General features: G+C 36.0%; 4 protein-coding genes across 6 annotated transcripts; 2 read left to right on the forward strand and 2 right to left on the reverse strand.

Annotated features, from left to right (window-relative positions):
- The first annotated feature begins 424 nt into the window (after positions 1-424).
- Positions 425-5,042, forward strand: LOC120470204 (leukocyte surface antigen CD53). The gene is made up of 8 exons (XM_039659671.2): positions 425-549; positions 1,105-1,182; positions 2,790-2,978; positions 3,077-3,151; positions 3,239-3,346; positions 4,468-4,563; positions 4,671-4,754; positions 4,889-5,042. Exons 2-8 carry the CDS (start codon positions 1,126-1,128, stop codon positions 4,955-4,957), a joined length of 678 nt encoding a protein of 225 aa, XP_039515605.2. The 5' UTR covers positions 425-549; positions 1,105-1,125; the 3' UTR covers positions 4,958-5,042.
- Positions 5,043-8,703: 3,661 nt separating this feature from the next.
- On the reverse strand, positions 8,704-19,033 carry araf (A-Raf proto-oncogene, serine/threonine kinase). 3 transcript variants are annotated; one of them, XM_039659669.2, is made up of 16 exons: positions 18,918-19,033; positions 14,834-15,031; positions 14,558-14,661; positions 14,367-14,469; positions 13,547-13,701; positions 13,363-13,461; positions 13,124-13,268; positions 12,611-12,635; positions 12,294-12,421; positions 12,007-12,209; positions 11,696-11,872; positions 10,724-10,770; positions 9,921-10,039; positions 9,677-9,808; positions 9,240-9,374; positions 8,704-9,127 (listed from the first exon to the last, which is right to left on the reverse strand). In XM_039659669.2, the coding sequence occupies exons 2-16, from the start codon at positions 14,939-14,941 to the stop codon at positions 8,969-8,971; spliced, it is 1,839 nt and encodes a 612-aa protein (XP_039515603.1). In that variant the 5' UTR covers positions 14,942-15,031; positions 18,918-19,033; the 3' UTR covers positions 8,704-8,968. The 3 variants fall into 3 exon arrangements, with proteins under 3 accessions (XP_039515603.1, XP_039515602.1, XP_088986491.1); XM_039659668.2 differs by having other exon boundaries at positions 12,294-12,433; XM_089130365.1 differs by lacking the exon at positions 18,918-19,033 and adding an exon at positions 18,800-18,823 and having other exon boundaries at positions 12,294-12,433.
- Positions 19,034-19,316: 283 nt separating this feature from the next.
- imp4 (IMP U3 small nucleolar ribonucleoprotein 4) lies at positions 19,317-23,293 on the reverse strand. Its single transcript, XM_039658283.2, has 9 exons — positions 23,159-23,293; positions 22,109-22,217; positions 21,937-22,020; positions 21,748-21,857; positions 21,447-21,579; positions 21,111-21,265; positions 19,884-19,978; positions 19,727-19,800; positions 19,317-19,621 (listed from the first exon to the last, which is right to left on the reverse strand). The coding sequence occupies exons 1-9, from the start codon at positions 23,159-23,161 to the stop codon at positions 19,509-19,511; spliced, it is 876 nt and encodes a 291-aa protein (XP_039514217.1). The 5' UTR covers positions 23,162-23,293; the 3' UTR covers positions 19,317-19,508.
- Positions 23,294-25,034: 1,741 nt separating this feature from the next.
- Positions 25,035-26,589, forward strand: LOC120469789 (uncharacterized). Its single transcript, XM_039658953.2, has 5 exons — positions 25,035-25,165; positions 25,269-25,550; positions 25,687-25,776; positions 25,880-25,899; positions 26,058-26,589. The coding sequence occupies exons 1-5, from the start codon at positions 25,123-25,125 to the stop codon at positions 26,064-26,066; spliced, it is 444 nt and encodes a 147-aa protein (XP_039514887.1). The 5' UTR covers positions 25,035-25,122; the 3' UTR covers positions 26,067-26,589.
- Positions 26,590-26,706: the final 117 nt, after the last annotated feature.

The following is a 26,706-nucleotide window of genomic DNA, read 5'->3' on the forward strand; positions in this document are numbered from 1 at the left end:
AATAAAGCCCCAGTCTTCCAGATCATTAACTAAAAAAAAAGTTGTTTTAGGGTTTAGTTAGTTACCCTAAAATAAATAAATTATAAAGAGAGAGATAAATGCCTTGGAAAAATGTCTGCATCTCATTAAAAAGCTCTAAGTACACGTTTGTATTTGTACACATTAAAAGTACACATTTGTATGTGTGTCCTTTTATTAGTGTGGTTTCAGCATGAAGCCTTGCACGAAAATAGAACAGGTTAGGTTGTTGTTTTTCTCATGCTTCTCTGAAACAGACATATTTTGGGTACATGCATATATGGCATGTGGTATAGTGACTGTGAATCATGAACTTTTCTTAGGAGGACCTCTTTCTTTCTCTGTTGCATTAGTTTTTTTTTACATCAACACCCCTGCACTGTTAGACACTGCGTCATTGAGAGAGGAAGTAAGACCTGCTGTTCTCCTGCTGCCAGTAACAGACTTGAACAACAGTCGGAAAGGGTACAAGTGTACAACTGTTTTAATTGAGGATTATTCTTTGGAGCATACTTACGGAATAAATTAAGGGTAAGAATATTAAATCTATTATATTTTCTTGAAATTTGTTTTCATTCTATATTGTGTAAGTAGCACACACATTGTTGCTTTTGTGTCTTTTTAATAATGTCTTTCAACATAAATAGATTTTCATTAAACTTACAAAATTTATTTATTTTAACCAATTTATTTTGGTTAATTTTATATATGTCTTAATAAATTGAGTTGTGAATATATGAATTCTTGTTTACCCGACAACCGTTTAAAAATTGTATTTGAAAGAAAAATCGTTTTTTCAGGTAATATTTTTTCTGTCCCGTCCATGTTCATTTAAATTTGTTTATCGGTTTTATACTGATGAAAATAATAACTGCAGTTAGTTTAGAGAAGGAAGTAACACAGGAAATGCATCACAAGCAGTCAGATTATATGGGGCTCCATTTAGTAGTTTCATGGGAAATTCATCTTCTGACTTTTTCAGTGAGTCAGTGAACTTTATTTTCTGGATGCAAGCTGTTTGGACACAAGGACTTCATGTGGGATAATAGTTTAACCTCATGTCCGGTGTGTTTGATAACCTTGCAGAACTGAGCGACGCAGTGGAAGATGTCTTGCCTGAAGTGCCTGAAGTACACCATGTGTCTGGTGAACTTCATCTTTTTTGTACGTATCCATTTTCAGACCGTCACATCATAATATATATAAATACTTTTAGCACAAAATAGTTCATCTCGGGCCATTCTAAACCCTGGGTTAACAATTTCCTGGGTTAGGCCATTTTTTCTTGCCTCAAACCTTAGCATACATTAAAAAATATTTATATACACTGTAAAATTAAAATGTCCTGTTGTTTATACAGAATAAAATACTTGGAAACAACCCGTAAATTTCACGATTTAAAACTTCAATTTACAAAATATTTATAAACAAATACATTTGTAACCGGTAAATTCAACAGCCCTTTTTATACTGAGTTAGCGAGACCCATGTGCTACTAAAATATGTTTTATACCTTTGACATATACTGACAACCATCATTATAATACATGTGGTAATAATGTGGTAAAGAGAAAACGACATGATGAAGTGAAATTCACCACAAGTTGCTTTTTCATAAGGTAAATACATGGTCAAGCACGGCACGCCATCATGGGAAAAAAAACAGACAAAGGAGAAACAAGTAATTCAGAGGGGTTTTTTTTCAGCCGCTTCAATGATTGAAATAAAATTTCAAAATAATTTTTAAATCTACAACTTTAACAAATCTACAGTTGTGTAGCATAATTAGATGCATTCACAGCACGCAACACGTTGAAATAATGATCTCAAGCACATTATTGGGCTTTTGGCTACCGTTAATTACAAAAATTACAAAATAATTACCCAAAAATTTCACTTTGCTTTTCCCGGCATTAAAAGCAAGGTTTAAAAAGACACAGTGGAAAAAGCTCGGTAGTTAGGTGATAGGCTACTTCAACTCTGAATAACAGAGAATTTGCTGTCTAGGTGTTTATGAGGATTTTGTTAGTTTAACACTCAATGGGACGTCGTCATTTATTAATGACTCGAAGAAAATTGCGTTTAAAATAGGCTACTATACTAATGTTCAAGATAAAAATGGAATGTTAAAAAAATGTTTTGATACACTAAGACCTTTTCTCTCTACTTTTCAGACTGTGAAAATGCATTTGAATATTTATGAAGTTTCAAACAATTGATCAAAAATAATTTACTCTAATAAGTGATTGCGATGTAAGGCCGTCTAATTCGATCCGCAGTATTCGATTAGAGGTGAAGGTCTCACGCGTGTTCTGTCTTTTCTCATGGCAAGGGATTTTTAATTAAATGCAATACATTTTATCTTATGTATTAACACTTTATTTGATCTGACTCCATAAATGAAAAGGTTTTTCAATGATATCTGTGCATCAGTAAATCTACATGTACCCTATGTTTGACTATTCCTTTTAACTCTAATGAAAATAAAGTCAATGTCTGTTAGAATAATCAAATATATTTTGATTTTTACAATTTCGTAAACAATTGAAAGATAATCAATGTAAACCATCAAATGTCTTAGAACAAAGAGGAAAATCTTCATCAGTTAATCTTCATCAAAAATCAGTTTTTACAGTCTTACAGCGCCCTTAAGAAAGGGTCAAAGGTCAGGTGTAGAAAACTAAATATCTGAAATGAATTTAGTATTAAATCTATGTAAAATATGAAGTATTTTTAATTAGTCCCATTGAGGGTTAACATTATCATTACAGATCTGTGGAGCTGCGGTCTTTGGAATAGGCATCTACTTGATGACATCCTCCAGGTTCTCTTCCATGCTTCCCAGCCTTGAGGCTATGAACATAGCGAACAGTCTTTTCATCATTGGGATCATTATCACCTGCGTCTCCTTCCTGGGCTTTCTTGGATCCCTAAAAGAAAATCGCTGTCTGCTAATATCTGTGAGTCTCATCGATCACTTACACTTACTCTGATGTCCGTATAGTTTTTCTTTTTATATTCTTTTAATAAAACTCAACATCTCATTTGTTTTGTTTAGTTCTTCATACTGTTGTTCATTCTAATGCTGGCTGAACTGGCCACCGCTTGCGTTCTGCTCATGTACGAGAAACAGGTAAGAAAATGATTTGTAGCTATATGGAAGCAGAGCATATGCGAGGAAAAGATGCGAGGAAACAGATCTTGCTTTTTTTACTTGCAGGTCATAGAGTTCATTGATAAGGATCTTAAGATTGGTTTACAAAAATCCATAGAAAAAAGAAAAAACGGCACAGTCGTTAACGATGACTGGGACACAGTGCAAACAACAGTAAGTGCCCGTTTACTGTAGATTACTTTGGAAATGTAATAGATTACAAGTTACCCCATTTAAAATGTAATACGTAGTGTAACTATTTAAATGACTTTAATAAAGTATTTGTGAGTGTTAACATTAACAAGTAGCTGTAATTTAATAACACATTTTTTCTCAGTAACTGTAACTTATTAGTTACATTTATTTTGCAATTAAATTGCGCAACGCCGTGACATGTTACAACTAGTTACACCGCAACACTGATGATGACTAAAGACTAAACCAAGCATCATCATTACTACTGCTCAGTGTTGGACATGAACTGGACTATAAAACCAGAAAAAGATTTCCATTACTTGAAATAAAATCAATATTTATCTCAGCTAGATGCCAAAGCACCATTTCTCATTTTTATTTAGTTAAAAGATAGTTCACTTTGAAATTAATTTTTGATATATTTTAGCTTACCTCAAGGGCATCCAAGATGTAGGTGTCTTTGTTTCCACCCTGTCTATGGTTTCCACAGCATCTTCAATTTTGACATTTTTGGTCAAACCGTTGTTGTCCGTCAGTCATACACTGGAGGTTAAGGGGGGTCCTCCCTCGGTTCACCTCAAAGAGCATGAGAAGTCAAAATTAAACATGATTTAATGACTCGTGAATGTACGTAGGTACACATTGATGGCCTAAGACACGAAACGAGCGGTTGGTGTGAGAAAACGAACAGTATTTATATAGTTTTTTTATTTATTTGCTACCTCTTGTTAACAGCCGTCATCAGATGTCCAACTGAACCGTCTCCAGACTTTACGCCGGAAGTGATCTCTCGCACGTCACGCATTATACGGGGATTTCGGAAGTTTTACCTTTCACTAAACATATTTAGATTTATCGAAATCGTCTTCCATTGCGATATCCCGTATATCTAAATATGTTTAGTGAAAGGTAAAACTTCCGAAATCTCCGTTTTAAGATTAAACTATAATAGTATCTAAATCATACTGGAATACTGTTTCAGATCAAATGGGCATAAAAAACACGAGTATTTTGAAGAATGTTGGTGGGGGACCGTTTGTTACAGGCAAACCCCACACATTTCATTCAGTTTTAAATTACTGTTTTTCCTCTAATAACAGTTTCAGTGCTGTGGAATCTACAACTCGACGGATTGGTTGAAAAACATACCAGATTCATGCAACATACCTGGAAATACAACACTCATCTGGCCTCAAGTAATACAGCAGTCATATTAAACTCTATATCAGCTATATGTCATGGAGATGGACAGCAAAAACATACACATCTGATTCAGTCTCATGTATTGTCTTGTTGCGTTTAGGGTTGTTTAAGCAAGCTGAAGGCGGCGTTTGACGAAAACCTCTTGAGTGCGGGGATTAGCGTTATTGTTGTCTGCATCATTGAGGTACGGGTTTCCACAAGACCATATTTGTCAAGTCATTTAGTCACCTCAGTGTGGGGAATACTAGAGGTTGATTTTCATTTCAAATGCTATTGTATTTTCGTCAATTGACTATACATATCAATCTCTTTTTGTAGGTCTTGGCTATGTGTTTCTCCATGACCCTGTTTTGCCACATAAGTCGATCCGGGTTAGGATACAAATGATCAAAAAAAAAAAAAAACATTTCCATAGTAGATCTTCCACAGTTTGTGTTCTTAATAATCACTGTCCTACAAATGCCCCAAGACACCCGGGAAAAGACAAGATGACAGAATGTGAACCATAACTGGTTCTTCTTTTTTTTTTTTTTTTTTTTACTTTCAGCAGTATTATTTTTACTTTGACCACAACTTAAATGGAAATTCAGAAATTCAATATTTAAACACTGAATTCCCCCACTTGCATTTGAATGTCAACTCATGATGATGATGTAAGGGAGCTTTTCCATAATGAATCATCTCACAGACATACACTGTATACAAGTTCTGTTTGTCTTTAAATATTAATTAATGTAGTATTTTAATCTCATAAAATATTAATGTTGAGTTTGACCTAGTATGTTCTTGTACTATAATTATTTCTAGACTATAATTGTTTTTGTGTACTGAACAATGCAAATCATTTATTTCTGATCACTTCCTTTTCTGACTTGGCAATGACTAAACCATTTGATTTCCCAGAATATACACGGTGGAAACCACATATGCTCTCTCATCATTTAACAATTATACTAGTTGTAATGCAGATCTACAGCATAATTTTGTTTCTTCACTTTTTTTGTCTTTAGACTAATGTAAATTAAAATTTAACAATCAAAATGCTCTCTCTTCCTTTTTGAAAAAGACAAACTAGCATTATAGTTGTGGTTGAAAGAGGAAGTACCACCAGTAGCAAATCAACACTTCCGCAGAACACTATTATACATTTACTTTGTTGCTTAGTTGGAAATATGGTTTCGGTCACCAAATGGCCTATACAAATTCATGAAATATGAAATGGGTTTTCAACAGCAGTTAAAAAAACTTCATAAAACCAAACATCAGAATTCAATGGTTTTATTTTTAGAACAAAATCCTCTCCACAATATTTAAAACCCAAAAAAACAAAAACAAAAAAAGACTAAGATTTCCTTTACATGTTTTAAAATAATTTTGTTCTTTTTGAACCATCACACAAAAAAATAGAAACAAATACAATTTAATCTTTTTCTTAAAAAAAAAAGTAACTGTACACGGCAGAATACACCATTTTTCGCAAACACCCCATAGACCTCTTCAACTATACACGCATTATTGCAGTTCACCTAAAATATGCAAAACTAGTTTCTTTAAACAAAAAGTGATCTTTCATTATATTTTGTGTTCTGAAAAATGGTGGCTTGTATGTTGATCTTAAGTTTCACTCTTTTGCATTCATGTGCAAAAGTAGATCCTGGATCTCATACTGATTATCTTCTTTTGGGCTTGATGGAAATTATAAAAGTGTGCTTTGAACAACTGAGGTGCTTAGAAAGATATGGGAGGGGGGAGGGTGTATTTGTCCCACATGTATCTAGAGGGACGTTAAAGCCATTAAGGCAATGGTAGAAGTTACAGTTCTAATGAACGAGTAAGGCTGAAATTTGGAGGGAGTCTAATTCTATTGAGGTTTCCAGGCTGTAGTTTTAAAGCCCTATAATTTGTTTATAGCTTTAAAGCCTGGTTCCACAGACAGGGCTTAGATTAAGCCAGGATTAGGCCTTAGTTCAATTATGACCTGGTGCAAATCTTATAACAAAACAATGGCACTGAAGTATTTTAAGATATGTCAGTGCAAGTTGCTTTCAGTTAAACCTGCTCAGACATGCATTTTAGTCTGGGACTAGACTTAAGCCTTGTCTGTGAAACCAGGGGGTAAATGTATTACAAATTGCAATAGAACTAGCTGTGCATCCATATCTGTACAAATATAAACCGATAGTCTTGTTTTCTCAACCGTTATGACTAGAGAAAAGCATATAGTGCCATCTACAAATGCTTGACAACTCAATAATCTCCTTTAGAACAATATTATTACCACTGGTTTCTTAGGAAAATTATACACTCGGAGAGTACCACATCATCAATGTACAAGAGGCCAGAAACACTTTACACACAACACACCCAGTAATATATATATATATATATATATATATATATATATATATATATATATATATATATATATATATATATATATATATATATATATGAGCCAGGTTTGTCAAATCTATACCATATTAAGTTCCCCTTTCCAATAGTCATTGAGGGGATGTGAAACTATCTTTCATGAACAAACGGTATAGAATCACCCAATGAATCTTCCATAGGCATCATATTTGGAATGAGTACAGCTCAATGGGGAACCCAGCCCCATTTGAATATTGCTAGATAAAAACCAAAGCTCTGCCTTTAGTACAAGTGTCAGTTATGAAACAATAAGTTACATATATTAAGACTCCATTAAAAGGGCAGATGGAAAATGTAGATCACATAAGGCCCCACCATTTTAGGTTTCAGTCAGTCCTATTGAAACCAGCTGAATGGGAGGAAAATGAACTTTAATATTGGTATTAAACAGCTAGACTGTTTCAAAAAGACATGCTTTTGAGTTTAGTGAATAAAGGAACCAATGAACCATAAGAATACAGCATCCAGAAGCACTCCCTCACCCCATGCTGCCACAAATTCGATTTGAAAGAAATGCTTTTGCTCTTACTAGAGCCCTTAAGAGAGCGGGGGCTGTGGAAACGAAAGAGCATCTTAAGTTTGATCATCTCACTCAACACTGAAACTGGTCAGATTCAGAGTCGATTAACCAGAGGTCAGCAGCGGGCATTAAGTTTGCAGCCTAATTTAAGAAATGTATTCAAAGACTGCTCGAGGACATCAACTGTAAGCTGCTGAGTGACTGCAAAATTAAGACTGTGTTCACACAGGAGAGCAGAAACCCAGAGAAAGTGACTGTATACAAACATCCAACACCACAAGCAACAAAGGCATTTGGTTAACAACGGCCGCCATGTGTGAAGTCGGACTGGGAAGAAGTGTCAAGTGCTAGTTTACCAGTCCTGCTTATGGTCATCATGTGCCTTTTTAGTTTCGTTTGTGAACGGTTACTCAGTTTTCAGATGCGACATTTTAAAACAAACAATCATTAATTTATAAGTCTAGAAAGCATAATGTTCTCATTTCAAAGCAACAACAACAACAAAAATCATCTATTTTTCCTTCCCCGTCACTTCAGGAAGTGAACTGCTTTAAGCATACCAACAGGATTTGTTCCTTTTTCTCGAAATGTCCTTATGCTACAAAATTTAAAGCTGACCAACATACAGCAGCAGCCCAAATGTAAAGCCAAAAAAAAAAAAAAATGTTTTAAATATCACAAATGCACAGCACAATTGTTAAGGTCACAAGTCACATGTACATCCAACCTAATCTGACACCAGATAAGAGTTTAAGCAATATTTTCCATAAAATTTCCCAACTGGAAAATAACGGAATCAAAAGACAGCACAAATTACAATTGGTTTATGACCATGAGCTCACAAGATTGTTACCATGAACTAAAAGCAACTGCCTGCAAAACGATGTGTGAGCAGAGTCTCTGTGACTGATGTAGATGAATGGAGCCATCACCGTGTGCTATCGCTGGGCAATGAACTTCAAGCTAGGAGAACAGGTAGAGAAAAAAAGAGACAATCTCCATGCTGGTTTGCTTGTTCTGCAGAAAAAAATTAAAATAAAACGCTACTTTCAATCTCAAAGTAGAAAAAAGTAATGTGTAAGCCACCATAACACATTTAGAAATATACCTCAAAAAAGGAGGCTATATTAAGATTGTGCCGATACATTGACGATATGATGTGTGGATTTTAAAATCCAGTAAGTGTAGTAAGAGAGCACGTTTATTTCCTGCTTCAGTTTTAGAAAGCAGCTGGTCCAGATAGAATGTGATATTCTCTACAGGCAGCTTTACAGAGGAGCAACCGGAACCAAAAAAGAGGAGAACAGGAGCATGAATCAGTTGATAAACGTGATGTGTGTGTTTGACTATATGTAGGTCCAATTAAATAATTAGGGTGCTCTCAGGAATGTGTGGAATAATGGGAGGAACTCAGGATTCCATGCTGGGAATGATGGGAGAAGAGCGAATCATCTCTGAGAGTCTAACAGAGGCAGGAAGCCTCGCGTGGTGTGCAGGAAAAGTGGGTTCAGGTCCTCGGCGTGTACAGCACGGTGTAGAGAGGGCTCAGAGGCACTCCGCTCGATTTTTGGCAACAGATCCTGGACCTGCTCGATCCCTACCAAGATCTGAAGAACAGCAGGAATGAAACATGAGAGGCTGTTGCTTTATCAGACATCACAGTGTTGGGAGTATTCCATCCACAGTGTGACAGAGATAAGAGCTCTGGTTTATTCTCACCTGTGGGAAAAGAGGCCGCTCATCCCGTTTGAATTTCAGACAGTCGATGATGAGCCTCTTCATTGATTTAGGGCAGTTACTCGACAATTTACTGAGGTCTGGAGACAAGTACCCACGACCGACCATGAAAATAATCTACAGGAAGAGAATAACCAAAAACACTGCATTTTATAGTTAAAAAACAAACAAACACAAAAACAACTTCCACGGAAGACGAAAGCCATACTATAGTGAGTTGCTATAATTGACAATATTCCTATTTTGCCCATAAATTCATAACTTTGGCTGGAATCTTTGCTATTTTCAGTCTGAACGGAAGGTTTCTGGGCTGTAAATTCAACCTAAAAAGAACAATTTATTAACCTCTAATTCTGAAACTAAACACAAATTCCTCCTACATAACTGCAAGTTGTTAAAGTGATGGTGTCATGTCTGACCTGATCGCGGTTGTTGATATTTGAATAAGGCAAAGTCCCAGACATCAGTTCATAGAGCACCACTCCATATCCATATACATCAGACTGGAAGGTGTATGGGTTAGTGTCTTGCATTCTGATCACTTCAGGGGCCTAAAAAAAACCAGCAAGTGGTAAATTGTACTTCACAACAACATATATAGGATTAAAGTACTTTAGATAAGCTGTAAACTAATTTAGGATTCTGGATGACACAATTTCTTACCATCCACAGGATGGAGCCACTGGGCTGTTCGACCTGCTGAGAGCCACTCCAGCGAGACTTTACCGTGGCCAGGCCAAAGTCACCGATCTTTACAGTCCAGCCTTCGTGCAGGAAGATATCTGACACATGAGCTCAGGCGTATTATGCAGTACACAGAACGAGAGTAAATACTACAATTATTAGAAAAAACATCACTAGGAAGAATGCATCAGCATTTTTATTCCAGTAAATCATAAATCTTAGCCGGTATAAAGTAGTGTTGTTTGGCTATATTTGCATTATTATTAAGTACCCACAAGCCCTATATTAATTTGAGCAGAAATGTTAAAACATGCATGAGAAGATATTGAATGTATTGTAACAGTGAGTGTAAACTCTTATGCCTAAAATAATTTTGGTAAATGAGACAATTCTTTCTTTACAAGTATTTTATGACAGACAGCAGCTTGACAATCTAACTAGGAGATGATAGGATGCAACAGAGATGCCATCTACTGGCAGAAAATTGGAGATGGTCCTCACTGCAGAACATGAAATCCAGGGGGAGGAGTTAGATCCAGATCCAACTCCTCCCACCTTACATATACCTAATCCTACCCATCTCCACCCCCTGATCTCTAACCTCACTCCTAATCCTACCCATCTCAACCCCTTAGATCTGGATCCAACTCCGCCCCCTGGATCTTGCGTACTGCAATGAGGTGCTACTGGAAAATTGCCTGAATCTGATGCATCCTGCAACAGATCTCTCTCACAAACAATACAGGCAAGAACCCACTGCCAATACATTACAGAAAGGATACTATTAGATTTCAAGTCCCGATGAATGATATTCTTGGCGTGAAGATAACTGTCAAGGAAAGAAAGGTAAAGTAAAGCACCAAATTATGTACAAAAAAAATAATTAACTTTCCAGTACCTCAACCTACATTCCGTACAGCCAAGCTTCACTAATAGACAGTACAGTCATTTATCACTCGTGGATTTAAGTGGACTTTTGTGCTGTTTTCCAGTACGAGTGTGTCCAGTGACTCAGAGCAGAACAAAGAGTGCATCAAGTGTGTTATATTTTAGAGTGAGAAGTTGCAGGTATTCTTTGTTAATCAAAAGTTCAAATTAAAAAGATTGTAAGATAATTATCAATTTTAAATAGCATTCAAAAGTTGGTTGGTAAGATTTTTTAAATGTTTATAAAAGTCTCTTATTCTCAACAAGGCTACATGTATTTAATCAAAAATACGGTGAAAACAGTAATATTGTGAAATATTACAATTTAAAATAATCGTTTCCTATTTCAATATGTATTTTATATTATCTAATATATTTCATTTGAACATTTCTTGATGGCAAAGCTGAATTTTCAGTATCATCACTAACTACATAGTCTTTAGTGTCATATGATACTTTAGAAATCATTATATGCTGATTTGCTGCTCAAGAAACATTTCTTATAAAGCAGCACAACTGCTTTTAACATTAATAATAATATAGTTCAGTGGAATCAGGATTCTTGGTTAAAAGGAACAAGATTTCCATTTAAAATAAATGCTATGTCACATTTAAAAATATAAATTGAATGCATCCTTGCTGAACAAAAGTATTTTCTTATTTTAAAAAACCCTACTGACCCCAAACTTTTAAACAGTAGTGTACATTAACATTTCATAAAGTCTTGTTATATAAACACCATATAATTGGCACTGCAAATACACTACATGTAGGATAGGAGCTAACCTGTCAACTTAAATAATAATAATAATAATAATAATTCTTACTCCATGCCCTGAGCAGTCTGGCGAGCAACATCAATACGGCGCATGGTGTCAAACTTGGTCTCAGTAACATGCAGGTGGCGGTACAGGCTGCTGCCTTCACACCACTGTGTGATAATGGCAAAATTTGGCTTCGTCATGAAGCCCATGAACAGCAGAATGTTGACGTGGCGTGTTTTTCTGAGGAGCGAGAAAGTCAAATTTGTCATATCTAACAGAAATAAGACGTCTGATTATTTGCACTTAAGATAAATGTGTTAGTGAAGCAGAATAGGCTTTGATCCCCTTCATATATGATCATACAGATCACTCACCGTAAAACCTGCATCTCATTCTTAAAGGCCTGTAGCTGCTCCGGCGTGGGCTCTGTCACTTTAAGAATCTTGATAGCCACGTCTCCATGCCACTTGCCTTTATAGACGGTCCCAAAAGAACCTGCTCCAATCCTCTTTAACATGGACACCTCCCGTGAGTGCACCTCCCAGTAGTAACTGGAGTCTCTGTAACCTCCCCGGTGCTAAAAACCACCAACAAAACAAAAACACAGATTGTAATGAATCTGAATCATTTGGGCTTCCCATCAAATAAAACACACACCCACCACTTTCTTTTTATCATCAGATGAGGATTGCTTTCGCTCCTTGGGCTCAGAAGGGGATTTGTGGGGTCTTCTTCCTGGTGACCCTAGGTGGGGTGGGCTAGTGGAAGGCTTAGGAGAGGACTCTTGCCCTGTGCACAATACTAGAATATGAGGTCCAGTTCATAAATACACAAAGAGGTGCAGTTAGATGCGTCATTCAAATCAGTGACGGCAGAAGAAACAAAAAAAAAAAGTGAGTATGTGGAAAAAAAAGAAATGTGCTCATGTGAGTGATGGGCAATAAAACTGAAAAAACAATGAGAAAAAAAACTACTCACCCATTGGGTTGATTTTGAATGACTCCTGAATGAGAGTGGGGGAAAAAATGAATAAATACATGCAATGGAGGAGAGATGATCAAGGAGGCATGCAGAGCCTCCATAGTCATATTTTGTGAAGACATATTTCTTAATATTTGATATCTAGCAAAGTTAATACTCTAGTACAGGGGCAGTTCACCCAAAATGTATTTACTCACACTCTTAAAATTTTAAGCCTGCATGACTAAGCTTTCTTCCATACAACACACAAGGAGAAGTGTAGCAGCTTTTACTCATACAAACTATTTTAATGGGGTTTTTTTTGTTGCCATTGTTGTACTTTTGGGCCTTGACAGCCATTTTCAAAGCATGAAAAAGAGCAGCGTGAACATTTGGGTTCAATGGAAGAAAGAACATTTTAGAGTAATGAGGGTGACTTCATTTGTGGGTGAACTGTTCCTTTAGAACAAAAAATGAGGCAACATAAGGAGATGTATGTGGACTTGATGAGCCTTCAGTCCAGTCTCTAACCTCCAAGAGGCTAGCAGCGCCAGGCTCCAGCGTGCTAACCATGTGGACGTTGGGGGTTGATGTGGAGCGATGCCTCTGAAGAGACTGACCGTCCTCTCCACACATGATCAAATGGAAGCTTGACCCTGACGACAGCAAATCCCTTCTAAAAAGGGTCAAACATAATGAGGATATGTCAGTGCTACATTTCCATTGGGGATAAAGGGATACATGTATTTAGAGGTGAAGCTCAAATGTACCCATGAGAATCTGAAGTTAAAGGTAAGTCGCTCTGTGATATGGAATTAGTGGCCGGATATATCAATATCGATGGGCATTCTTCTGTATTAGGAAGACACCTGACAGAAACAGAACACCAGATGAGTGACAAAAATGATGACAAGCGCATATAAACAACGTAAGAAAATTGAATGTGGAACATACCGTTTTGTCATGGTGTCCATGTCCACACATACCGTAGGGACTTTACTGCTACAGTGCTGGTGAAATTTATAACCACATGTCTGACACCTGAAGCCGTTGAACAAGAACTTGTGGCAGAAGTCACAGTATGCTAACTTAAAGAATGTTTTGCGTACCTGCGAAGAAAAAGATTTACGGGTGATGTTGACTGACAGTTTAATGTTCATTTATACACTACTGTTTTTTAAGTTTTGGCTCAGCGCTGATCAGTACTAATTTTTTCAATACTTTTCTACAGGTAGAATTTATTAAAATGATCAGAAGTGATATTTACATTGTTACCAAAAATGTGTTGTTTTTTTAACTTCCAATTTAAACAATCCTGAAAAAAATGGATCAATTTCTACACTTTCATTAGGCAGCATAACCGTTTTCAAATGATAATAAGAAATGTTTCTTGAGCAACAAATCAGAATATTAGAATGATTTCTGAAGGATCATGTGACACTGAAGAGTTTATCATAAAATAATGCCAATGTGAAATTAATTATTCAAAGTAATTTTATAGAAATTAGAATGTCAGAGCTGTGGTGCAAAATAAAATGTATAAATCAATAAATAAAAAATAGTGTCTAATTTAATCCAAGCTTTAGTAGTTTTAAACTTAAATCAGAATTGCTGCACAGAACTGTGCTCAAGTAATCATTATCATAATTATCCAACATACTTTTTTGCACCAATCTCAATTATTTTCTAGAACATGCACAGTACCAAAACAAACTTGTAAGGGCCTAAAAATGAGAACCTAGCCTTACTGAGTTTGTTGCGCAAGTACACTTACAAAGTTGTGCATGGTAAGGGGAACATCATCCAGCACTTCTACCAGAAGCTCTTCCCCTACAAGGGGTGTGATGTCAGTGTCCCATTCTGTAAGTCTCTTCCGGCTGATAAAAAAAGAACAACAATTGAATATAAAGTTCACCAAGGAGAAACATTGTTTCATTTTAAGGCCAATTTCTTAGAGACACCTACCCTTCAAGAAGGCGAAAGACAGCACAACAATCCTGGCTTAGACCTCTGACTTTTAGGGCTTTATCTAGACTATCATAGACAGTTTGCCCAGGCCGAACATTTACCTGAACACATGACCACATTGTGCCATCATCGTATCATCACAAACACACAACCTTTAATTACCAATACACATGACATGTATACATATGCAGGCTATGTTAGCTATTTCGAATCTTTATGAAGATCAATAAATGGCATTTTAAACAAAACAGACTGCAGTGAATGAATCCTCACCACTGTCCGCTGCTTGTTAGGGAGGTAGACACGGATGGTGCCCCCACCTCGGGGCGTGTCATCCGGGCTGGTTTCCCCAGAGGAGGAACAGGAGGAGGTGTTGGACATGGTGTCTCCAAAGGGGCAGTGAGGGACTGGCAGCACTGACACAAGATTTATACAACAAGGGCAAAGCAGGAGAAAGCCCTCATCTGGAGCCTGGGATGGATAACAGTGTGTTAAGTGTCAAAATCCATTTCACAGTTATAGTTATATGAATGATGACAAGAAAATTTATTTTTAAAAGTCTTAGCACAGGCAGCTGGAAAAATCATTTCTGCTATTTTTTGCACAGTTGCTTTAAAAGAAAGTTCTTTATGGTTCCAGTCAGAACACTGAAGGGTGTGAGTGTGAAAAGTAAATATCCTTTTTGCGTAACTTTACAGATGGTGTTTGTGCTTAAACAGCAACATTACACACTTAGGCCTACTAAAGTTAACTCAGGCCTACTACTAAACTACTAAAAATCAACCACCCCATATAAATGGTGTTATCCAAATTTTCTGAAGAGACACAATTGCTTTATCTGATAAACAGGTTGAATTTAGACTTTTATTCACACATAAATTGATCATCACACATCATTTGAGGTAAACAGAAACTCAAACATGTTAGCTTGATGTGCAGGACCCAATGAAGTTCATTCTCAAGTGTTTTGCAGCACGTTTGAGTTTTTGCAAGAGCCAATAAGGTTTATTTTCTCACGCATCAAGCAGGTTTGTTTGAGCTTCTGTTTATTCACTGATCAATATTTCTGTGAATAAAAGCCTTTAATTTAATCTGTTCTTCATCATATAAAGCGATCATGTCTCCACAGAAAATTTGGACTAAACCGCACAATTCATCAGTTTTACAATCTCTTTATGAACTTTTGGAAGATTCAAAGTGGTAGTTCAATGGAAGGGCCGAAAGCTGTCAAATTTAATCAAAAAGATCTTCATTTTTGTTCTGAAGATGAACAAAAGTGGAACAACATGAGGGTGTTGTTAATGAGCATTTTGAACAGGTAGACAATTGAATTCCAAATGCAAAATTAAGCACAAAAGCTCTGCAGGCATCTCAATTTGTGATTACATTGAGCTGAGAAGAAGCAAACTGTTAACTCGGTCATGTCAGTGGACCTTCAGTGCCTAAATAAATTCTTAGACTTGTTTTATAGCCTAAGTCCAACAACTACACCACTTTACAACTATATGACAGGTCAGGAAGAACTAAATCTAAACCAACAACATGTTTATTAGATCCAATACCCACTAAACTACTGAAAGTAGTGTTACCTGTAGTGGAAGAGCCTCTTCTCAATGTTATTTATTTTTAGGTCATGTTCCAAGAATTTTCAAGCAGGCAGTAATAAAACCTCTCATTAAGAAACCACAATTAGATCCAAATAACCTAGCAAATTACAGACCCATTTCAAATCCTCCATTAATGTCTAAAATACTAGAAAATACTTGTGTCTGCTCAATTGTGCTCTTTCTTGCAAGAAAATGATATCCATGAAATATTTCAGTAGATTCAGACCACATCATAGCACAGAAACTGCGCTAGTGAAAATTGCAAATGATTTACTTTTAGCTTCCGACCAAGGCTGTATCTTAATACTAGTTCTACTCGATCTTAGCGCTGCGTTCGACACTATAGATCATAAAATACTCTTGGATCGACTACAAAACTACAATGGTGTTCAGGAACAGGCATTAAGCTGGTTTAGATCGTAGATATCGGACCATTAACATTTTGTCTGTTTAAATGGGGAAAAATCAAAGATAACGTCAGTAGTCTATGGAGTGCCACAAGTACCGGTGTTAGGCCCTCTGCTATTCTCAATATATACATGGAATTAATTTCCACTGTTATGCTGATGACACTCAATCATATATTTCATCACGACCAGATGAAAACACTAACTTATCTAAATTGACAGAGTGTCTTAAATATATAAAATGCTGGATGATGCGTCATTTCCTGCAATTAACTTCAGATAAAACGGAGGTATTACTTATTGGTCCAAAAAGCTACACACAAAACCTCTTACACTACAATTTTAATTTAGAAGGATGTCCTGTTACTTTATCCACTACAGTAAAAGACCGGAGTGTTATAATACACCGCAACTTGTCATTCGAAAATCATAATTTATATGTTACAAGAACAGCCTTTTTCCACCTTAGAAACATTGCTAAGCTACGCAACATGCTATCTATTTCTGATGCAGAAAAGTTAGGTCATGAATTCATGACATCGAGACTAGATTACTGTAATGCTTTATTAGCTGGTTGTCCTGCAACCTCAATAAACAAGCTACAGTTAGTGAGTTCTAGAGTTCTTACTAGATCAAGAAAATATGATCATAACACCAATTTTATTATCTCTACACTGGTTACCTATTAAGTTCCGCATCAATTACTACTGACCTATAAAGCCCTAAAACCTTCTATCGCCTTACAAACCATTCGCATTCTTTAAGATCACTAAATTCGAGGCTTCTGGTCAATCCTAGGATATCCAAGTCCACTAAAGGAGGGAGTGCGTTCTCACATTTAGCTCCTAAACTCTGGAATAGCCTTCCTGATATTGTTCGAGGCTCAGACTCGCTGTCCCAGTTTAAAACTAGATTAAAGACGCAACTCTTTAGCCGAGCATTCACATAATGCTTACCTTTTATTCTATTGTTGAATCAGATCGAATGCAATATTATGAACAGCAGCAATGCTAATTATTTCTCATCTGCTTTTTAGGAGGTAAATAGTGTTCGTCAGCTCCAATTTGTATCCAGCCTCTCACGGAGGCTTCAGATGCCCCAACACCTGTGATGAGATGACTAAACGCTTGTGAAGAGACGACTTAACGCTGGCAATGTTATGCCCTAAATTAATACATGATTAACTAACTCTATTTTTTTCTGTACATTTCTGAAATGCACTTTCTGTAAAGCTGCTTTGAAACAATATGTTTTGTGAAAAGCACTATACAAATAAATTTTAATTGAATTGATTTTTAACCCTGGTCTTTTAAGTATTATAAAACCAATCTGAAACAGATGTAGAAGGAAATGCCCCAAATAAAGAATCCAATGTCTAACTGCTTTTAACATTTTGGTCTATAATTAAAGTCTATTATTTAAGTCTTAAGGCTATCAAACTCTGAAATGAAGCCATTTAACCCAGACAGGTAGAAACAAGTAGCCCTACTTCAGATTTAACGCTCTATGTTAATTTATGTAGTCACAGCCTTAAACGACAAGTATTGTGTAGCCTATAATGGAAAATACTACTGCACTTGTTTAAAACTTGAAAAAAAAATACAGCAAGCAGACGAGCATGCACTACATTTCCAAATGCATATCTTACATCCCACACTGATTCCAGTTCGAATGCGGTTTATACCAGCCAGCCATATTGTTTCAATAATATCCACAACATTGAGGAAGCATTAAATAATCCATACCACTAAATAACTTAAATGTTAAAAGGCAAAGTAACAAGTAACACCCCAACAGTTTATGCTGCAGCCTGCAGTCTAACAGCAAGAGGTTATAGAGAATGATTTAAGATGTTTTACACAAACACTCCTGACAGTGTAACCACAGAAATGTGAAACAGCCAACAGTAAAGATGAGTTGGCTGGGTTTAGTTAGGAGTGATGTGCCTAATCATTTGCTCTGCTCTCTTTCTACAACACAGGCCATGAACTCTTCTTAGCTTGCTCAATCTATCAAGATATTCGTCAATAGTATGACTTTCGTACAGAAGTATTTTGGCAAAATATAAACCCTTGAGTCTTGTCAGGTGCCTTTTTTTACTGGCGAAAGAGGGAATGATGTTTTCATGAGGCGGAAAGGGATTAACGTTAGACGACTAGCTGCTAGCTAGCTACTGTGGCTAATGCTGTTTCAAAGTTTAAAAACTAAATAAGTCTTAATCTTACATTTCCGGCCACGGCGCTGAGAAATACAGCGACTTACACCCGCGAGTAATATTTCTGCAAACGACACAGCCCGTTAGCGAGACTCTCATTGCATTTTTGCTTCAGAGTAAATACTCACCTGAGACAGCCATCTTGAATTATCTCAGTCTCAAGTCGGATCAGCAAAGAATTTCAGGGAAAGCGGAACAGCGAAATCTCGCACTGTGATTGGTCTAGATCTGTAAAACACGGCGCTGATTGGTCGTCTATTGTGGTACTTTGTAGCAAGGGAATGAAAAAGGGGCGTGTGCTGCGGGTAACGAATGTAACGTTTTTCCAAGCATTAAAGAATCCTACACAAATGTCAAATACGTTGTCAGTATACTTTTCAAATCGTTTATATGTTTGTTAAACCAAACCAAAGAGTTTCAAGCAAATACTCCTTTTGAAATACACAATATAAACCACTTAAAGATTAGGGAACAATGAAAGCAAAATGCAAAGACTACAAATGTAAAGAACGTTTTTTATGTCCAGGTGACTTCTGTACAAAATATTTAATTTGAAGAAGGGTCAATAAGAATACAATACTGACATAAGCTTTCAACATAATATTGATAGCAATTGCTCTATCCTTTAAATGTCACAATTAAATGGAAAAAGATCACTATGAAGGTGGTATTAAAATGAAAAGGTCCATGCTGACAGAACAAGGCAGGTTTCTGAAGAGCTATTCCACACTCAAGAATTTCCTCTTTTTGGCAGTGCGCATGTAAGGGTGGTGCCGCCATTCAACATCTGCAGTATTCTCGTTCTCCAGTGTGCCGAGCTTGATCATGTACACTGAAAAGATGAAGTACAAGATATGAATGATGAGCAGAGTGCAACATAAGTGCTCATTCTGCATTAATATCAATTAATCTAAAACCAAAAAACAGAGTTACTTACATTTCATTTCAAATCTAGGTCCAACCTCTGACAACTCAACGTTCTTATGGTCTGTTTTCTTGTAGGTGTGGTGTCTGCAATATACAAAGTAATACTAAATTTTCCAATCCTAATTTTGCTCAAAAACTTTACTACAGCAGTTAACAACACCACTCACCTGAAAGAGATGAAATCATCTGTATTTGCAAACGTAATAACACGCCTACTATCCTCTTTGGGTACAGGAAAAAGATACTTCAGGATGTTGGACACCTAAGAGATATTTTGTTTCATTATTCAGATCAGTCAGAGATTATCTGGAGCTTTTATGATGTTGCATTGAGATTTTAAATAATCCTCAGTAAAGTATAGTCTCTTTCTCTCTTTAATTACAAATGACAAGACAATGATATTTGTTTATTCGTTTATAAAGGAACTTGACTATCAAATACTATACACTACTGTTCAAAAGTTTGAGATCGGTAAGATTTTTTTATGTTTTTGAAAGAAGTTTTTTAATATAGTCAACAAGACTGCTTTAAGCAAACACAGCAAAGACAGAAACATTGTGAAATATTATTACTATTTATAATTTTTTAAAGGGGTCCTATTATGCTTTTTTTTTTTTTTTACCTTTTCCACTTTCTTTAGATGTAATGGTGATGTTGAAGCATGAAAAAGGTATGCAAAGTTACAAAGCACACTCCAAAGGGAGTTACTCCATCTCTATATCAGCAAGCACTGTGATACTGAACTCCCCAAAACGAAGCGAGTTTTCTTCCGGGAAAATATATGTCACAATATTTCTCATTTAAATAATTCCCTCCCAGGCATAAGCAAAATAGGGAGCAAGGCCTGGTTAAGTTGTGCAAGCACTGTGTTGAAACTCATGGTTATGGTGAGGGGCGTGACATTTCTGGAACACGCTCGCAGCAGCTGACCAAATATAACACACTGGTACAGCTAACCAATCAGAGCATAATGCGCTCTGATTGAAAATAGAGGTTTCATAGAGCCTGGGACTAAACAGGGGTGTGTTTCCTCGCAAGTTCCATCATTATCAGCATAGTTCAACGAGTCAGTGTTTCCCCAAAATCATTGTTAAAATGTACTTTATTTGTGTGCTGGCAAAGCTGAATTTTCAGCAGCCATTACTCCAGTGTCACATGATCCTTCAGAAATCATTCTAATATGCTGATTTGGTGCTCAAGAATTATTACTTATTATAAAGATTGAAAAGAGTTGTTCTGCTTAATGTTTTTGTGTAAAACGTATTATATATATATATATATATATTATTTTTTTTTTTTAAATTTTTAAGTACTGACCCCAAACATTTGAATGATAGTATAGGTGAGAAACTGACTTTATTGTTTCTAAGGACATTATTTCCTTTATAACTCACCCTTCGGCCAAGACGTGACGTGAAGTTGTGGAAGATGAGGTGAGGGTAGGCCTCGGACATGGTGCCAATGTCTGGAACATCATGTCTCATTACCACATTATACAATGTGAAGTAGGCTGTTGGCCCAAAAGGAAGATGGCATACCACCAAACCATCTAACGAAGAAAGAAACATGAATTGAAATGGAAAGTACCTAGAGTGAAAATTACACTTTAAACTGGATATGAAAGTACAGCTATTGGCATTCACAATACACCAAATGCTGACACACTTTGCACACATACTCAAATAAGCATATCCAAAATGGACACACATGAAAAGTATAAAAGTCCATACCTGGCTGGCCTCTGGTCTCATGGACAATGACAAGATCATTGACATTATTAGCTTTGCACGCATGTACTAATGTTTTAACTTCATGGTTTCCTCTGTTCATACGTTGGGCCCCTGGAAACATCAGCTTCATTTCCTGCAAAAAAAAAAAAATCTATCTAAATAAACCACAACTAGATGGTTTCCCTTATGTCACAATGGTAAAATGAAAATACAAAACATCACATTAGAGAAGACGAAGTAAAACTTCTGCGTGGCTACAAGCATTCATAATGTCAGATGTGAATAATAAAAGTTAACAAACTTTGGCAAACATCTTGAGTCTGGAGCTGGGGTCTCTGGAAGTTGTGACCATAACTTTGGGGTCTTCCACTCCTGCCCACTTGTATTCATCATCCATATGAGAGCTAACACCTATACAATATCAAAAATTACGTTTATATATGGCATCAGACCAAACAGGATTCTGATATATGTGACAGAAAAAGATCACCTTCTCCACCCTCATCATCAAACTCCAACAGTTTTTGTAATTCTAAAGCCTCTTTCCGAACCTCAGTGGGTAAAATATGATTTTCTGCAAAAGATAAGAACAACATAAAACATGACAACATCCAAATATATTATATAAGGTGATTGAGTTGATTATCTAGAAGGAGTCTCACCATCTAAAGCAGATTTGAGCTTGTGTTTTTTCTCTTCAATAGTGCGCAGTCTGTCCTCCTGGGCTTTCCTGTACAGGTATTCCTTTCTCAGTCTCACCTCTCGCCGCAACTACATCACAAAAAACAGTTCAGAAACAATATGAATTGTGAGGAATACACTGCTGAAAAGTTTGGGGTTGGTACGTTGTTTGTAATGTTTTTAAAAGAAGTCTCATATGTTTACCAAACTGCATCAACTTGATCAAAATACAGTAAAACAGTCATATTCTAAAATATCAGTATAATTTAAAATAACTGTTTTCTATTTGAAAGTATTTTAAAATGTTATTCATTCATGTGATGACCAAGCTGAATTTTCAGGACCATTATTTCAGTCTTTAGTGTCACATGATTCTTCAGAATCATTCTAATATGCTGATTTCTGCTCAAGAAACATTATTATCAGTGTTGAAAGCAGTTGTGCTGCTTAATATTTTGTGGAAACTGTGATACAATTTTGCAATGATACAATCTTTTATTATAAATGTATTTAGTCGTTTTCAGACACCAAATTAACATCCTTGTTAAAAAAAAATTTCCTTTAAAAACAAACAAACTTACAGACCCCAAATTTACCTGCACAAGGCAAGTAGTAAGCAATGTAACATGGCAAGTGGTGCCCATATTCTCATGGACGAACCAACCTAAAAGTCGAAATTTAAGACTGCGTAAAGCACTCATTCTCATTCATTATCAAACCTAGACACTCAATTAACAAAACATTCGGAGAAACTGCTCAAAATATTAACAAACAATTGTACAGTTCTGCAAGGGATTTTTTCTGACTGGATGGGAGGGCGGATCGCACTGTTAATGTGTGTTCATCCATCCATCCCATTTCATTTCATTATGGAGCTTGCCTTGATCACACTAACGTTACAACACAAACAGGAAGACAACGACTAGTTCGATAAACTACTGTTCTATGTAGCGCGTTAAAAGATTTACAAGCTAACGTCAAATACGTTGAACAAATTTGAGAATATTACATGTATAATATGTTGTACTTACCATTTTGAACAACTACACGTGACAATTCAGCCTTACGGTCTTCTATCACGACTTCCTGTTGGACAACGCGCTCATCCAATCATTGACAACGAACATCAGTGACGCGATCTTTCAAAATAAAAGTTCAGACCTGTGGCGGCCCTGTGTCATGTCAAATCGTCAAATCGCGTCCTCCCTTGAAATCAGTTCTCCCCAAACTGTTATTATCCTAAGTATATACGAATGATATTATTTTAAAATACGCATAGCTTATTATTTAATACGTACGAAAATACATTAGCGCACATTAAAACCAATATCTTCAGCGGTTCTTCAGGGGTTCTCTTCTTTGCGGTTGTCATGGCACCACTACCATTTAAAGAACCTGCTAAGCCCAGTTTGGTTCTTCAGCGGTTCCTCAGTGGTTCTCTGTGGTTAACACGCTCTATGGCACCTCTTGGTTCTACACAGCACCATATGACAAAGATAAGTGCTTTAAAGTGGTTCCCCTATCATTACAAGCCAATCAACCACTTTTAGTGCTATTTAGCACCATTTGTTTTTAGAGTGTAGGTGCAGTTGAGACACTTTAAATAACCTACGCGCGCAGCAAGCACAAGTTGTGATTTTTGATCGTGGGAAATTTGATCAATGGACGCATCTCCGATCCGAAGATATCGGCAAAAGTTTTTTTTTTTTTTTTCTAAGGTAAGACTTTCACTTCACCATGTACACTCCGAGTAGCTTGTTATTCTTATGTGACTGTTAAACTTAACTGGTATCACCACAAACGTTATTCTGGCCCTAAAAACTGTCATATTTCATGAGATTGTGTCATTTCAAAATATAGAGAAATGTGCGAGGTGGCCAGCGGGGTATGGTTGAGACCATAGACTGTAAAAAGTCGTAATTAGCCAGCATAAGAAGCAAATTAAATTAAATAAGATATTTGTGATAATTAAACTGTGTATAATTAATGAATACATAAAATATATTTCTGTTTTATACATTTTAACCAGTGCTATAATTTAAATAAAATGAATGAATCTAAATGGATTAATAAACAAACATGTTGCCCAATTGTTATTTTATTTATGTGTCTTTATGAACGATTAGTTACCTTTACATCATTAAAAATAGGTGTCTCAACTGTACCATGGTACTGTATCAACTGTATAGTTGAGACAAAGTTGAGACAAAAAGCACCTTATTTTTATGAGCTAATTGTGGAAAATATAAACTACACTCTAAAAAATGCTGGGTTGTTTTAACCCAATTTTGGGTCAAATATGGACAAACCTGAAATGTTGGGTTAAAAATGTAATGTAAAAATTTAACCCAACGGCTGGGTTAGTCCATATTTGACCCAAAATTGGGTTAAAACAACCCAGCATTTTTTAGAGTGTACTATGGGTATTATTGATTGATAATATTTTTGTCTACAAGCTAATGAAATGTCTTGTGGCTTGTCATGGAATTTCGCTTCTTTTCAGTATCTATTTTTGTGTGAAAAATCAAGATGCAAAAAGTTTCTCAACTGTACTCAGTCTACCATTTTAACACATTAAACATCAACTGCAATAATATTTCACAATATTACTGTCATTACTACATTTTTGGTCAAATAAATGCAACCGTGGTGGGGATTAGGAGCATGAGATGTGTAAACAAATGTTACCAGCCCCAAATGTTGTAAATGAAAGTGGATAGAAACAATTAAAGAATTTAATATAATGGATAAATAGTGCAAATATGTTCAAAAGAGGGCAAGTTTACAATAGAATGTGAAACAGTTTATGAAATTGTTTCTGAAATGATTCACTGATGACCAGCCTGATCTCTGCTGATATCTGTGTTAGTAAAAGGCATGTTCCCTTTCTAAATGCGTGTGCATGGCAAGTTATTTCCTGTATGTGTTTCCTCTTCTACAACATTTAAGACCAGTAGCCTTAGAGACTCAAAGCACTGTCTGTTTGTTTTCAGCCATGATGAATCTAATAACAGCCTTTCTGCTAATGATCCTAATAGGTAAGGTGAATACACACATTAACACACGAGCCAGATTTTATACCTGACAACCTCAACTACCATCTCACACAGTGACAGGACAAACATATATCTTTCTCCACAGGACACAGCACATCTGACTATACACTCGTCTGTCCCTATGAGAATACGAATATATCTCAGAACAGAAGGGTGTGGTGCAAAAGAGACGTCCAGGATGAAAACTGCTGTACCGGCTTCTCATTCCGGCCAGGCACCAGTAGTTTGGAGGAAGGGATAGAAGTGCAAGATGATGGAAAGTCTTTTACCATCTCCATAAAGACACTCACACATGGAGATGGAGTCTACTGGTGTGGGTTCATGACTGCAGACCAGATCATTGTTAAACTGGCCGAGGATTACTTTGGTAAGATGAAATGCTACTTCTCTATTTCCGTGATAGACAGCAGTATATGTTAACAATACTTTCAGCATTTAACATTTCTAACATATCTAATACTAAAAAATCATATGCAATGATAGTTTATTAATCTATGTTACAGCCCAATTTAACTTTGTTTGGTCCATTCTCCGTTGGATTTTATTTCTTTTGCTTCCTTTGATGACCATCTCATTTCACATATATTCAAACAGTGAGTGCTGACACAAACCACCTTCATATTTTACTGAAAAACACTTAAAACATTGAATTTTTTATTTTTATTTGTTTACATATTATGTTTTTTCTGACCATAGGGAAACATGGAGATGCAAAGGTAAGAGCGCGCTGTAAAAACTTAAGTTCAGTCTTAATCAAATTAAAGTAAATTATATTAAACTGACTAAATCTCTAACTCAAAAAAATAAAAATTGTTGTCATGACTTATTGGTCAATTCAATAAAATGTTTTTAATTGAAACCTTACATTTTACAGACAACATAAATACAATGAAGTCTGATGCCTAAGAAAGGAGGCGTAAGGACGAGGCAGTCACATTTAATGAAGAATAAAGAAAATATGGTTGAACATGACCTAAGCCGTCAGCTGTAAATGAAAAATTTCTATTGTTGTTATTCTTTCTAAATAAGTGGGGGTTTTTTTACAGAAAAGTTCACAATGGCAGCATGACTATATTCAACCCCAATATTTAAAATGAAAATAAGTTATAATTGTGTTCTGTTTATGTAAATTCATATAATAAGTAAAGAACATTTGCTATTGCATTTATCATTCATTTAAAAGTTATGGTTGTTTTGTTCTAGTTATGGTTGTTGTTTAAAACTGTTTTGTGATGTTTTCCTCCTTTTAATAATATTCTAGAGCTTAGAAATCATATTTCTTAATATACTGTATAAAAAACAAAAGTCATTGCCACATTGTGTAACATATAAAGCATCAATGAACAATTTCTAACACAATTTTGATGTAAGAAAACATATACAATAAACATTGTCTATATCAGTGAGTCGACCAAAGTGCCGTCTTTACTAACTTACTTTGATTATTAACTTAAAAACAAGTGAAATTTACAATACAGCCATGCTGAAAATATAAGAAAAAACTGACCCAGTAACATTGCAAA

Source organism: Pimephales promelas, chromosome 4 (genome assembly GCF_988280905.1).
Source record: "Pimephales promelas chromosome 4, fPimPro1.hap1.1, whole genome shotgun sequence".
Classification (NCBI taxonomy): Eukaryota; Metazoa; Chordata; class Actinopteri; order Cypriniformes; family Leuciscidae; genus Pimephales; species Pimephales promelas.